The 13,125-nt window shown below is 40.5% G+C and overlaps 1 protein-coding gene across 3 annotated transcripts; it reads right to left on the reverse strand.

The window, feature by feature from the left end:
• Window positions 1–2,767: 2,767 nt before the first annotated feature.
• On the reverse strand, window positions 2,768–11,926 carry il13ra2 (interleukin 13 receptor, alpha 2). Of its 3 annotated transcripts, none has more exons than XM_053442322.1 (9): window positions 11,703–11,926; window positions 10,943–11,203; window positions 9,403–9,559; window positions 9,193–9,313; window positions 5,893–6,077; window positions 5,611–5,765; window positions 4,463–4,604; window positions 3,809–3,926; window positions 2,768–3,710 (listed from the first exon to the last, which is right to left on the reverse strand). In XM_053442322.1, exons 1-9 carry the CDS (start codon window positions 11,892–11,894, stop codon window positions 3,623–3,625), a joined length of 1,419 nt encoding a protein of 472 aa, XP_053298297.1. In that variant the 5' UTR covers window positions 11,895–11,926; the 3' UTR covers window positions 2,768–3,622. The 3 variants fall into 3 exon arrangements, with proteins under 3 accessions (XP_053298297.1, XP_053298299.1, XP_053298298.1); XM_053442324.1 differs by having other exon boundaries at window positions 10,943–11,094; window positions 11,703–11,843; XM_053442323.1 differs by having other exon boundaries at window positions 10,943–11,094; window positions 11,559–11,840.
• Between the last annotated feature and the right edge of the window lie 1,199 nt (window positions 11,927–13,125).

The following is a 13,125-nucleotide window of genomic DNA, read 5'->3' on the forward strand; positions in this document are numbered from 1 at the left end:
ATTATTATATAAAAAAATATCCAGTGAGACAGGGGCAGCTGAGGATCATTTCTGCAGCTGCTGCTTCATTCTCTCATCTCGGAATACTTTGGTTATGACTGCCGCTTTTCCCACGGCTGCAGAGGAGCAGTTCAACTCATGTCAGCAAAGGAAGCAAAACCAAACCGAAACACACATACAGTATATTTGACTAATTCAGACGTGAATCTCATGCAGTGGATAGTATCTATAGTGGAGATGATGCAGCCTCTGGAGCACGGCTGGCCCCTAGGTACAGTAACCAGCCAGGCCCTGCACACTTTCACTCTGCAGGGACAGATTCCAGTTACTGAGCCCGGGGGACAGAGACAAACATGGGACCTGACAGCTCGTTGCCTGAGGAGGGAAATCATTGTTTGAGGGATAAGATTACATTTAAGGAAAATCCAAAGAAAGTACGAATGCAAACCTGAAGTCGTCCAGCTCTTCGTGTGAACCTCGGCAGAAGGCGGGGAGTCCTCTGCAGACGAGGGTCAACAGAGCAGTGAGGCAAATAAATGGACTGAAAGTAACACCTGGGCTATACATTACCCTCCTTCCGGCCCTCCATCAAGCTTGGCCCCGCCAAAATTACACATTAACCTCGAGAAAGGTTACTCACTCCTCCACTATCAGCTTGTGCTGCCCTGAAGTCTGCATGGTCCAGATAAACCCCAGGACTGTTCACGGAAAACCTGGCATGAATACACCACTCCAGTTACATGAAAAACACGTCTGTGCTTCCTCTTATTAATTATCTTCCATTATCTTCAGTTTTCTCACGTATTTTCTCACACATCTGTCCCTACACACACACACACACACACACACACACACACACACACACACACACACACACGTGGAGGGTATGGAGCTGGTGTGGGAAGCAGCCAGCTGCCGAGGTGACCTTGAGGATGTCAGTGAATGTTGGATCAAACACAAACAGTGCCCAGCCTGGAGTCAGATGGTCCCTTTCCCAACGTGAGGGAGAGTATCACACAGTGGAAACTCTTCATGCAACGTGTACTTATACTGCTAACTGATTAGTTTGGTGAAATCAATATGTGTTGTTTGGAGTCAAGAGAATAGAGTTTGATTATCGGGAGCAAGGAACAGACCTGCACTGGATCATCGTGATTAATTCGGTAAATGATTTAAGTTAACTCTGGTCTTCCTCAGGTAAACACCCACACAAAACTACAGCAGCTCAGTAAGTGATTCAAACCTAACAGAAATCAAACTAATTCAGTTAACTTTTATGAAAAAAATTGACTATAAAATATCCGTTGAAGATAAACCAAAATGTTCTAACTTCACTCAGCACAACAGACTGTTTTCATAAAATGCTCTAAGTTAATTATTGTTTTTATCATTCTGAAGCAGCTCTGGAGCATCTCCAGACGCACACACATGGGAAACAAACAACCTTCCACATGTACACCTTCAGTCCAATTAGAGTCTCCAGTCAATCTAACCATTCAACATGTCTCTGGACTGTGTGAGAAAACACAAGGACACAGACAAACATGCACAGTCACAGAAGGTCCCGGGATTCAAACCAGCAACCTTCCTGCTGTGAGGCGACACAGTGCCACCATGATAGCACCTATTTCAGTTGTGAATGTGGTGGGTGCCATGCATCATCTGAACACTAGAGGGCATCATGAGCATTAGAAAAACAAGGTGCTGTCCAAACCACAGACCTGAAGTTCACTCTCAACCAGTACATTCTCACAAGTAGGTTCTAAGTAGTAGATCAGGTTTAATTATCAAGTTGTCACCACTATGTTTGCTTGTTGAAATTATGAGGAGCTAAATAAGCATTATTCTCCTTCTTCTTCTCCTTCTTCTTCTTCTCCTTCTTCTTCTCCTCCTTCTTCTTCTTCTCCTTCTTCGTCTTCTTCTCCTTCTTCTTCTTCTTCTTCTTCTTCTTCTTCTTCTTCTTCTTCTTCTTCTTCTTCTTCTTCTTCTTCTTCTTCTTCTTCTTCTTCTCCTTCTTCTTCTTTGGGGGTATTACAGCAAAACAGACACTGCTGCTGTCTAGAGGCTTGTGTGAAATATTTTGAAATGAGGAAAGTCTTTTACACAACACAAATTGCATTGTATTTTTTCTTTCAAGAATCTAGTATGTGTAAAATACTTGTGACTACAGTTTTGTTTCCCGGGGCCCATCTAACAGAAATACCTTAAATGTTTCATTGTTCTCTGTGTCTTAATTTATTCCCCTTTACTTAATTAATTATATATATATATATATATCAAAGGTCACAACATTGCTTTTCACTCAATTCGGATATTTGGGTCTGGTTTACTTTATTACATGTTGCTCAAAATGAGTTTTTTTCTCATATTCTGAAGACTTGGCATAAACCTCCACTCAGAATCATTATGTCTTACACACATCAACCACTCTAGGTTTATTTCTATCTATATTTGGATAGATAGTCGCCAAATGGGTCAACAAAACAGAACAAGTAAACACTGCTTTATCCCATGTTCAGCGTTCTGTCCTGTAAATGTATTTCTAATCAGATAATACCTCATTTACACATTTAGATGTAACATTTCAGAAAACTTGAAAAACAAAAAGCATTTGTCTTGATGGAAGTTATAAACTGGGGCATAACATGTGGATTTTCCCCTATTGACTTGTTGGGTCTCGCTTCAAGTCTCAATTGAAAAACATAAAGTGAGTTTAAAATGTTTCTCTCACACACAAATGTTCGAAATAATGACAGGAAGTTCACCATATACCCCACAATTATATTAAACATTTATTGTGTAAAAGTAATTTTCCTATTATTTTCTCCACAATATGCTGAAACATCAGTATCATTCAAAAGTCCAGGATTCACTTCAGGTTTCTTGTAATGTTATTACTATGATTTGCTATGCTGTGATAATAACAATTAAAAAAACATCTTCTAACACACTGAAATCATTAAAAAAGTCAAGGCGAGGCAAATGTGCATTGTGAGGTCAGTGATGTGTGACCACCGACATTTTATCAGCTTATCCATGAGTTCATCTAAAGGAAAATGGGTTGAATCTGGGAACATAATGCCTCTGAGCCATCTGCATTATGTTTTCAGAACAATTACTAAAGCTGGAAATAAGTTGCAACATTACACTTTAAACTAACAAACTTCCTCTCTTTAAATTAACCATTTAAAAAAAGATTCAAATCCCTCAAACTTAGACTGCAAATTCTGCAGCCGATGAAAGTCAAGTTGAGTGCAGTAACATAAAACCATTCCACATATGTGAACCCTGTGTGCCGGATTCACACTCAATAAACCCTCTGGCAAGATTTGAGGCAAAAAGGAAACAATAAAACTTGACACAAAACAATTCCAGTTGATAAGACATCTCACAACAATCGTAAAAATTGAGCAGTTGCATGAAGCAATATAATTAAAAGGCCGTGCACAGAGAAGCAATATAATACTGCTGTGCAAATGATTTCTTTTTTGTAAATACCCTCTTGCAGCTTTCAGTCTAATATGTAGCATCTACACTCATGTGTCAGCAGGGGTTGAAATCAGGCAATGACAGGACCCCATGTTTCAGAGCTTCGTAGTGATTTCCCATCACCCTCATCCCTTCAGGCCTCCGTCACTGTCGGAGCTGAACTTCTGCCAAACAGGTCGGTTAGCAGAGAGTCAAGCTTCTTCGCTTGTCTTGATGTCCTCCTAGAATGGAGCCACAGTGTTGCAGTGAGTTTACCATTCAAATGCATCGTACATTTCCCTTTGCATGGATAATATACTGCACATGTGTATGTACTCACAGTTTGAGCATTGTACCTACACCCAGAGTAAGCACCAGTGTGGCAGTGATGGCAACAGCTACGTATACATAGACTCGTACCATGTCCCATTCTGGTTTTGGGCTGACTTCTTTCCTTTCTAAAGCACACACACAAATCAGACCCATTAAAGGGATTGATATCGATGGGTTTATGCAATTTAGGTGCAAATCCAAACAACAATTTGAATTGAGTAAATTTATTTATTTTCCTGTTTACAAATGTCTTTGTCAAGAAAACATCAATCAATAAACCTTCCGAACATCAATCAATCAAATTCTTACACAAACAACAATAAATCAGCAAACATACATATAGATATATTTATAAATACTATGGGCACACATTTTCATATGAAAATGAAACGAATGAAACCCAAGTCTTTATGTTGATTCTAAAGGAGGCTCTATACAGTTACTTTATATATTTATTTAGCATACAATACGAACCACTGAAGGTAACATTTCCCCACGCTAATAAAAGGATCAGATTTGGATCAGCGTTGGACTAGCTGTTAGCTATTCACCAAAACAAGCCTGGATTTGCAATGACCCAGATCATTAGCTGGTATGGGGCCAGGATAATAAAACATAATTGGTGATGTAAATTCCTTGTAGTAAATTTAATGTGCATCACCTGGGTGACAGGCTGGACGACTCCAATCACTCCAAAAGCTTTTGTCCACACAATAGTTGTGTAATTTGGACCGCACCCTGAAACAGTTCCTTTCATGGTCGGGGATGAGGGGCAGAGTCAGGCTTCTGTCTGTGGTTGAAATCTGTTAATGATAAACATTCAAAGAGTCAACATTCACCGGCTCAAAGCTGCATTGATCAACAAATCTTCATAGTAGGAGTGACTCAAACAAACTAAATAACGAGAAATTGATTGATGTGTTTGGTCTGACTGGCTGTATAAATACACATATTTTCAAGAGGTCAAAGTTGTGTTTCATATCTTACGTGACACACCTACAACTAAGACAGGATGGATATGCCCTCAATTACTCAACCATCGCCTCTGTATTTGCCTCCCTATTTCCACCCACCAGTTGTCATTATGTATCTCCTCATTGCTAAAATCTGTAGACGTGCAATAGTGTGAGAATCTTGTCCCTGCCTGTCTGACCCAGTTTCTGTTCACATTGCCTCGGGCGTTACGTTTCTCTAGATATGGGGATTATATTTGTCACTGAAGCCTGACTGCTTCGGATACCAACACCCCTGAGAAATATCTGTAATGTTGTTTTCTGTAGTAATTGTTTCTTTAAAACAGATGAAGTCAATGTATTTTAACAGTGCTCTTTTGTTATGGGTGTGTTTCCACATTAGCTTTTAGTATTTCATCATTTGTGTTCACTTGCTCCCTTGTACATTTAGTGTTGACATTTCAGTGGACTAAAATTAGAGACGTGATAGATCCATGCAGAGGGAAAGAAGTGAATGGCTGGCAGCAGATTAGGAAATGGATATTCTGGGAATGTAAACTTGGAAAAATAATAAATTAAAATGCTAAACAATAGCAACTGCAACTGTAAAGTAAATGCAACTATAAGATGCTCTTGCAGCTTTTCATACTCTTTGCTTGCCCAACTCTCAGCCCAGCCTATCCTGTACACTGCGGGTGGTTCTGCAACTGCCCATTCAAAAGAAACTCAGGTGGAAAGTTACACACCCGCTATAGGAATTTCAGAAAGAATGGCTGCTGTTGGAAAGCACAGAGGTTGTCAAAAGAGTTTGCTATCTGTGAAAACAGAAACAAATCCAAAGATGTGTCACCCATACCAGTGTTATTTTTCCGTCAGGTCCCTCTTGACTGTGTTCTACCTCCCACTCAAGGCAGTGTTCAGGAACACTCCCTACAGGACTTTCCCACTCTATTTCCAGTTGCTTGTCTGGAGCCCTTTGCAAATACAGCTTCTGTGGGGCCCCAGGCTTCACTGCAAGGATATGAAATTGAAACATAGTATATTATAGAATGTGAGAAGTCAAAACACAAGGACAGTAATGACTCCATCCTCACTGTTTCTGTGGTTGCTCTTCTACAGAAAGCAAACACGCATGTACCTTGGTTTTGGACTTGCAGGGAGGTGAATGTCGGTTTCAGGGGTCCTTTAGGCGAGGAACCATTGAGGCAAAAATTGATATCAGTGAAATTAGGGAGATCGTTCGTCGTGAAGTTGCAGCCGCTCCTGACTCCACCTGAAACGATGTATTTCGGACACTCCTCAGCTCGGTCCAGCTCCTTGTGCCTGTGGAGGAGACAGACCAGACGACAAACGGTGCTGTTATCTAATCATCGGATCTGTTGGTGAGGTTTTATGCTTGCTTAATTCTGCAGTGGCCTAAAGTTCATGGTGCTTAGTATCACTGAAACCTGAACACAATTTTAAAGCTTCAACAGGGTTTAAGAGAGATTGCAGATGGCTTTGTTTAATCCCAAGAGAAAGGTGTGCCTTGAATTAGGCATGAATGCTCTGCCTAAGGCAAGGATGAAAGCAAGAAAACGACTACTGCTCGCTCACTGAGAAGCTTTCATCAGAACCTCTCCCCTCAGCTGCAGCTCTCGTCCTGTCAACTCGGATAAAGACGTAAGTAAAGACTTATGTTGGATTAAGCTTCATGCTTCAACAGGAAAATAAAATAAAAGACACAAAACATCCTCTCTAGGAATTTATTGAATCCTTGTGTTGTCTCCAAGTTGACCACAAGACTTATTTCTCCTTGGCTCAGTCAGGGTTGGATATGTTAATGAAGCCTAAGGTACATTTATCACAAAATTATGTGTGACAGCTTTTTATTCAACATCCCAACTTATCACAAACAAGTTTTCGGTTTCTTTTGGAATTCACAGTCAAAAGTAAATACCGTTAATGAGTTATGAATTTCTGCGTGTGAGTTTGGTCTGGAAACTCTGGTCCACAGCTGTGATGAAAACCTGTTTACACACATGCAGCTCTGAACCCACAAATGAAAGGAAGTTAATGGGCATTGATTGCTTCCACCAAGGAGGTTATGTTTTCAAAACTCTCCATTTGATTGTTGCTCAGTTTGTTTGTTGAAGCAAGATCACACAAAAAAAACACTGAATGTGTTTCGAGGAAACTTCAGTGTGGACCTGGAAATCTCGGATCTCTTTCTTTGTGTTATTCAACTCCGAGAATAACACATGGATCTATGAGTGTGTGACTTTTGATGCATCTTGATTGAATTTAGGAGACTATTGGTCCTTGGTTGGAGTAATGTGCTCTACTGTGTGATATTCTAGTTTTATTTTGAAGAATCTAGTAGTCCATGGAAGCAGCCATGTTTTTTTTGTTTTTTTTTAGCAAGTAGGTGAAAGAAACCTCCTGGTAACAAACAATTTGGAGACAGGTGAAATTTAACGTGAGGACAAAGGGCAGGTTTATTGGAGCAACGCTGGGGTGAAGGGAATAACTATACGTTATCCTCTTCAATGACTTATTTAGTTGTTATATAACATCTCTGTTTTCTGTTGAAGTTAAAAGAAGACTCAGGGTCCGTGAACCATTTACTGAGCTTGGAAAGTCCTTAGCAATATTTTTGAAGAAAAACGAATTGTCAGATACAATTTGGTTAAACGTGGCTGATTGGTTACTGACTCTTATTCTGAAGCACAGGTGGATCTAGGATTTTTCTAAATCAGATGCCATAAATGAGGGGACAATTCTGTGTTTAACATCACAGTACAATTCATGATTTAGTAAGGTGCACATTCAAATCATTCTGTGGTTACTGTTCATTCGATAACTTTGAGCAAACCCATACATGATTGAATCTATCAGAAATTGTTTCATTGTGTTCTTCATAAAAGCTTTGAAAATTGGTACAAATTAACCATTGGTGTTCTTTAACGTCCACCGGGTCCTTTGGGAGATTTCTTGGAAGAATTCTATCCACTATGCAATGATTGGAATGAAATGGCGAAACTCAAAGCACCCTGACGGCCCTTTCGAACCTCCCCCCAGGTCCCTCTCCTCCTTCCACCCTTTTACCAAGCCCCTTTGTCACCTACTTTACCAAAAAGATAGATGACAAACGCTTTTCATTTTCCAATCCAACTTCTATAAATACACTTCCATCGTATTAGCCCCCACCTAGATTTCCTGGAACCTGGGTGCGACACTTGGTAGTCAACTCTCCTTTACTGCCAACATTACTGCAACAACACGTTCCTGCAGATACATGCTGCACAACATCAGGAGAATACGCCCCCTTCTCACTCAGGAGGCGGCATGGGTTCTGGTCCAGGTTCTGGTCCAGGTTCTGGTCCAGGTTCTTGTCCAGGTTCAGGTCCAGGTTCTGGTGCAGGCTCTGGTCATCTCACGCCCAGACTAGTGTAGCTCCCTCCTGGCTAGTCTGCCTGCTAGTACCATCCGTCCTCTGCAGCTCATCCAGACTGCAGCAGCTTGACTGGTCTTTAACCAACGCAAATTCACTCTAACTACTCCACTCCTCCGCTCCCTTAACTGGTTACCAGTTGCCTGCATCCATTTCAAAACATTAGTAGTGGCGTACCGTGCTGTGAGTGGACCAGGTCCAGTCTACATCCAGGATAAAGTCAAACGTTACACCCCAGCCCGTTCACTCCGCTTTGCATCTGCCAATGGGCTTGTAGCTCCCTAGCTGCCAGCCAACCACTCAACCAAATCACAACTGTTTGCTGTCCTGGCTCCTAAATGGTGGAACGAGCTCGCCAATGACATCAGGACGGCAGCAAGTCTACACCTCTTCCACCGCAGACAAAAAACACACCTTGGATTCAACTTTTTAAAAAAATAAGAAAATTATAATTTCTGGATTGTTGTTGTTCTGGGTTTGTACTGTCATGGTTGAATGCACCTATGGTAAGTCGCTTTGGATAATAGTGTCAGCTAAATTAAAGGTAATAATGTAATAAAAAAAAGTATTACTGACAGAACAGTGGCACCTCAGGGTCCAATCAGACTTCAGCCATCAGTGACAAAGTTAAAGCTTATGCTTAACAGATAATCGTTACCATGTTTATCATATCTGGTTTCTAATGAGCGTAAACCCAAGTTGTCGAGAAGGTGAAATTCGTGCCTGCTGCTTGCTCGAGGTGAAACATCAGATCCCCAATCTAATTACAATTCAACGTTAATTTCTTCACAAAATTCCAAAGCAGTCCATCAAATACTAATGTTATAGATAGAAAGGTTGTCAATGCTCTGTTGGTTCTATATAGGAAAAGGGAGAGGATCCCCAAAGTTGTTGACAAAAATAAATATGGGTGGGCTCCATCCAGTAATACTGAGGAGATAGTTCTCAGTGGATTAGAGCTAATGACCACTGCTGTCATGGCTAGAAGGTCTAACAAGGTCTTACCAGAAATAAAGATGTTGCTGCGAGCTGTCTGGTATCTTTGGGTTTCTTCCCCATGTGCACTCCATGTTCTCCATGCTATAGAAGACACAGAGGAAATCCTTGACCCTGGAACCGAACACACCTAAAGGTAAAAAGATCACTGTTGGTTCGTGTACGATTTCCAATAACAGCATCCTATCGCGTCACACATAGAAGTCCTCCATGACCAACCTTTGTTGGAAGGTTTCTGAACCAGTTCCGTGTAGCTCACACTCTTGACCAAGGTGCCATTGGTGCAGGGTCCATCCAGCAGCGTGTACACTCTCACTCTGACGTCTTTCATCAGGTCGAACTGAGCGTTGTAAGACCTCCAAGGCGTCCTGATGGCCTGCACAAACACAACTCTGTCGTTAGTAAAATTTTTTGATATAATACATTTTAACCAAGGTGTAGTCTTGCACATATAAACAAGCATTCAACAGCTAGACAGGGTGGAAACACAACCTCCTTAGATGAGATAAGACCATCTGAGATACAGTATGTTATCTGTCACCCAGCCATCCGTTTTGCATCCACCTCCATGTTTCCACACACCAGTTGTCGAACAGTGTTTGTACTCATTGCCAAACTCTCCAGACCTTTTACAAACCTGCCTGATTGCTGTTCCTGCTCTGACATGTATGTTTGCATTGTTTATAGCATTACAGTAAAGTCTCTTTCCCTGCCATCATTGACTCTGTTGTGCTTTTGAGAACGAGAACATGGTCAGTATCCTTGTCACTGAAACCTGACTCCTTCATGCCACAGGTACCGGCATCTCTTGGAGACATTACCATGTGTTGTAGCTTTAGGACTGCTCAGTCTGCCCTGTGTGGGCATGAATAACAACCACCCAGAAATGATATTGATATTCCAGTTTAAATCAGGCACAGCAGAAGTCTGACTCTTATAAAGACGACTGAATTGATGAAATGCTAACTGACAGGTGAAATAATATTTACTCCAAGAATCAAATTCCCATATCTCTTTTTCTGCTTCTTATTTTATGACCCGTTAAGTTAGATCAAGTAATACGTCTCCTTATCTAAATCAGTGACGTTCCATAAATGATAAGATTAAGTTCAACATCCAGACTTAAAGGGATAGTTCCCCCAAAAAAGAAAGTCACTCATCATCCACTCACCACTATGCCGATGTAGGGGTGAGTGAAGTGTTTGAGTCCACAAAACATTTAGGAGTTTCAGGGGGAAACAGCGGTGCAGCCAAGTCCGATACAATTGGAGAAAATGGTGACCACGTCCTCAAAGGTAAGACAACATACAGCCATATTGCTCCTGTGGTGTCATCCAAGTGTCAGTAAGCCCTGACATTCCAATACAACTCGAAACGGTGTCATTTACATTTCCGCAGTGTTCCCCGTGCGAATGCGGTACCAACGCCATAGTGGTGAGTACATAATGAGGGAATTTATATTTTTGGGTGAACTATCCCTTTAAGTGTCAGATTTCTGCCACTTCACTGTCAAGTTATTAAAACCCCTATTGTATTCATGCACATAACCTTCATTAACATATACTTACATAAAGCATTTCATTATGTTTGTCTGAGGTGGAAAAATGTCATCCGAGCAAAGTTGGACACACATGTAGTAGGCTTCATTCATGTAATCACACTCAAACTGTTTACAATGGTAGATGACCATCATTTTTAGAGAATATATTGTAATTTACTTTATAATCTGTATTTTTATGCTTGAATGCTAATCACTTACCGTCCAGCTGTCCTTGTTTGGGTTGTAGTACTCCAGCTGGTACTGTATGGTGCACTCTGTCATGTTGATCAAGCTGGCCGGGGGTCTCCATGTAACGTCAAGGCGTCCAAGATGACCAGGGTCTAGAATCACGAGGTCCTCAGGAGGATCCACTGAATGGGAGAGATTTATTACCTCTGGTTGCAGTGTCCATATCAGAAAAAACCTTAGTATGAGTGTTGCCACCCAGTCGGACTCCCAGTACAGTGGCCCTGAAGTCAACTGAACAACATGAAACACGTTTAAATCAATAAAGGATTTGGATCTGTATTAATAATCCACCACGTTTTAAAGGAAAACAAGACAATGATATGCTGTAACTTTAAACTCTTGTTTTTGAAAACGATTTTAGAATGTGAGACGATATTTTCTATTATACCTGCAGACGCATGAAACACCTGAGCATCTCCTGGCTCTTGAGAGCATTTTTCCGTTAAATGAATTAAATTTAGTACAGAGATTTACTTAATTTATTATGCACCACATTAAGTCTATTTATCATCTTTTGATTTGGTTTCCACAGTGTAATAAAGCATAAACAAATGAAGAATTTTTAAGTAAATGCATGCAGACCAACCCTTAAATCCGGTGCATTCCTTGCAGGTTATCAGGAGCAGCATCAGTGTAGCTGGATATGTCACAGAACGTTTCATCCCCATCAATGTATTTAAGATTGTAACTGACCCTGAAATTAAAAAACTAAAAAAGAAAATAGAAATACCTTAAGGCTGTGCCAAAATAGTTTCAGAGAGACGTTCCCCCTGGCTGAAAAATGTAAAATAAAATTTGATAAATTAATATCAATAATTGCTGCTCTCACAGCTCCGGACGACTGTATCTGAGGAGGTGTTTTCCTTCTGCAGCAAGTTAAAACAGGCTGAGGCTCAACATGGGCTGGACTCTGTGCAGACATCAGACAGAGAGGAACATGTCAGGAGGAGGTTATGTGTGTTTTCCAGTGAAATTCTCCCTGAGCCATGCCCACAATAACTCTTTGTTAGTCAGAGGGCTACAGCATCAATTGTCAGGGTTTGTTTTTTGTTTCTTGTCCCATCAGATAGTCTTCAAGGAGGTTATAATTGTTTGATCATGTGTAAATCCAGCCAGATAGAACAATAAAGGGTTTATTGATGGATATTATTGGATTTATTGCTTGGGAAAGTCTTGCACCAGCTACGATCCCAAGTGTCAGTAAAAGAAGAGTACAATATAATAAAACAATCATGAAGGGTATAATGGAGTAAAGGGTACATGGAGTATATGTAGTGAGTAATACCTACAGAAGTAATACCACATGATATCAAACTATGCTTAACATCATAGTAATATTACATCGCACATGATTGGTAATGTTGCACATAGTGTTGGCATTAATTGTATCTGTGTCTGATCAACAATTAAATTACGTAAAAGCACAAATACACAAACAAAAATGTACTCAAGTAAAAGTAAAAATACATCGAGTAATGTTGCCTAGCCACTCTGATTTGATCAGAGATTATTGATTACTCGTCAAAATAAATAAAAGACAACGGGAACATGTAAGCAAATGCGTAGAGTAGAAAGTACAGATATTTGCTGATGAAACCTGTAATTTTTAAAGTACAGCAACAAAGCATATGTACTTTGATACATCCAGCCACTAATTACCTATAATTTTATCAGAGTTTGGAAAAAAAAATCTACGTATCGCTTTATGTTACTGTTGATTCCATGTGCCATAGTAACACAGCAAACAGATACTGAGTTAATCCAGTAGAGACTGGAGTTGATTCAGACGCTAGACACACCTGGACTGCAGGTATGCCTAGTTTGAGCTCTGACCAGCTGTTGACCTTGACATTTATTATGTCTTATATCTCTTACCATATCTATAATTAGGCCATTCTCATTGTTGGTTGTTGTTACACATTGACCCGACACTTGTGAGGGAAACAGCTCCTGGAAAAGTGCCATCCCAATATCCCAAAACAAATGTGGGCCCTTTCTTCGGTAAACATGCGGTGCCCCAGGCAAGGTGTGATCACAAGGTCTACCTCAATTGGCCCATGTGAGGAATTGTGAAAATGGCCAAAGTAAAACAACACAGATTTGGGGCAACTTTGGTTGACGTGCAGTTCTACAACAGTTTACTTGTGTCCCAC

The sequence above is a fragment of the Pleuronectes platessa genome, chromosome 15 (assembly GCF_947347685.1).
Source record: "Pleuronectes platessa chromosome 15, fPlePla1.1, whole genome shotgun sequence".
Classification (NCBI taxonomy): Eukaryota; Metazoa; Chordata; class Actinopteri; order Pleuronectiformes; family Pleuronectidae; genus Pleuronectes; species Pleuronectes platessa.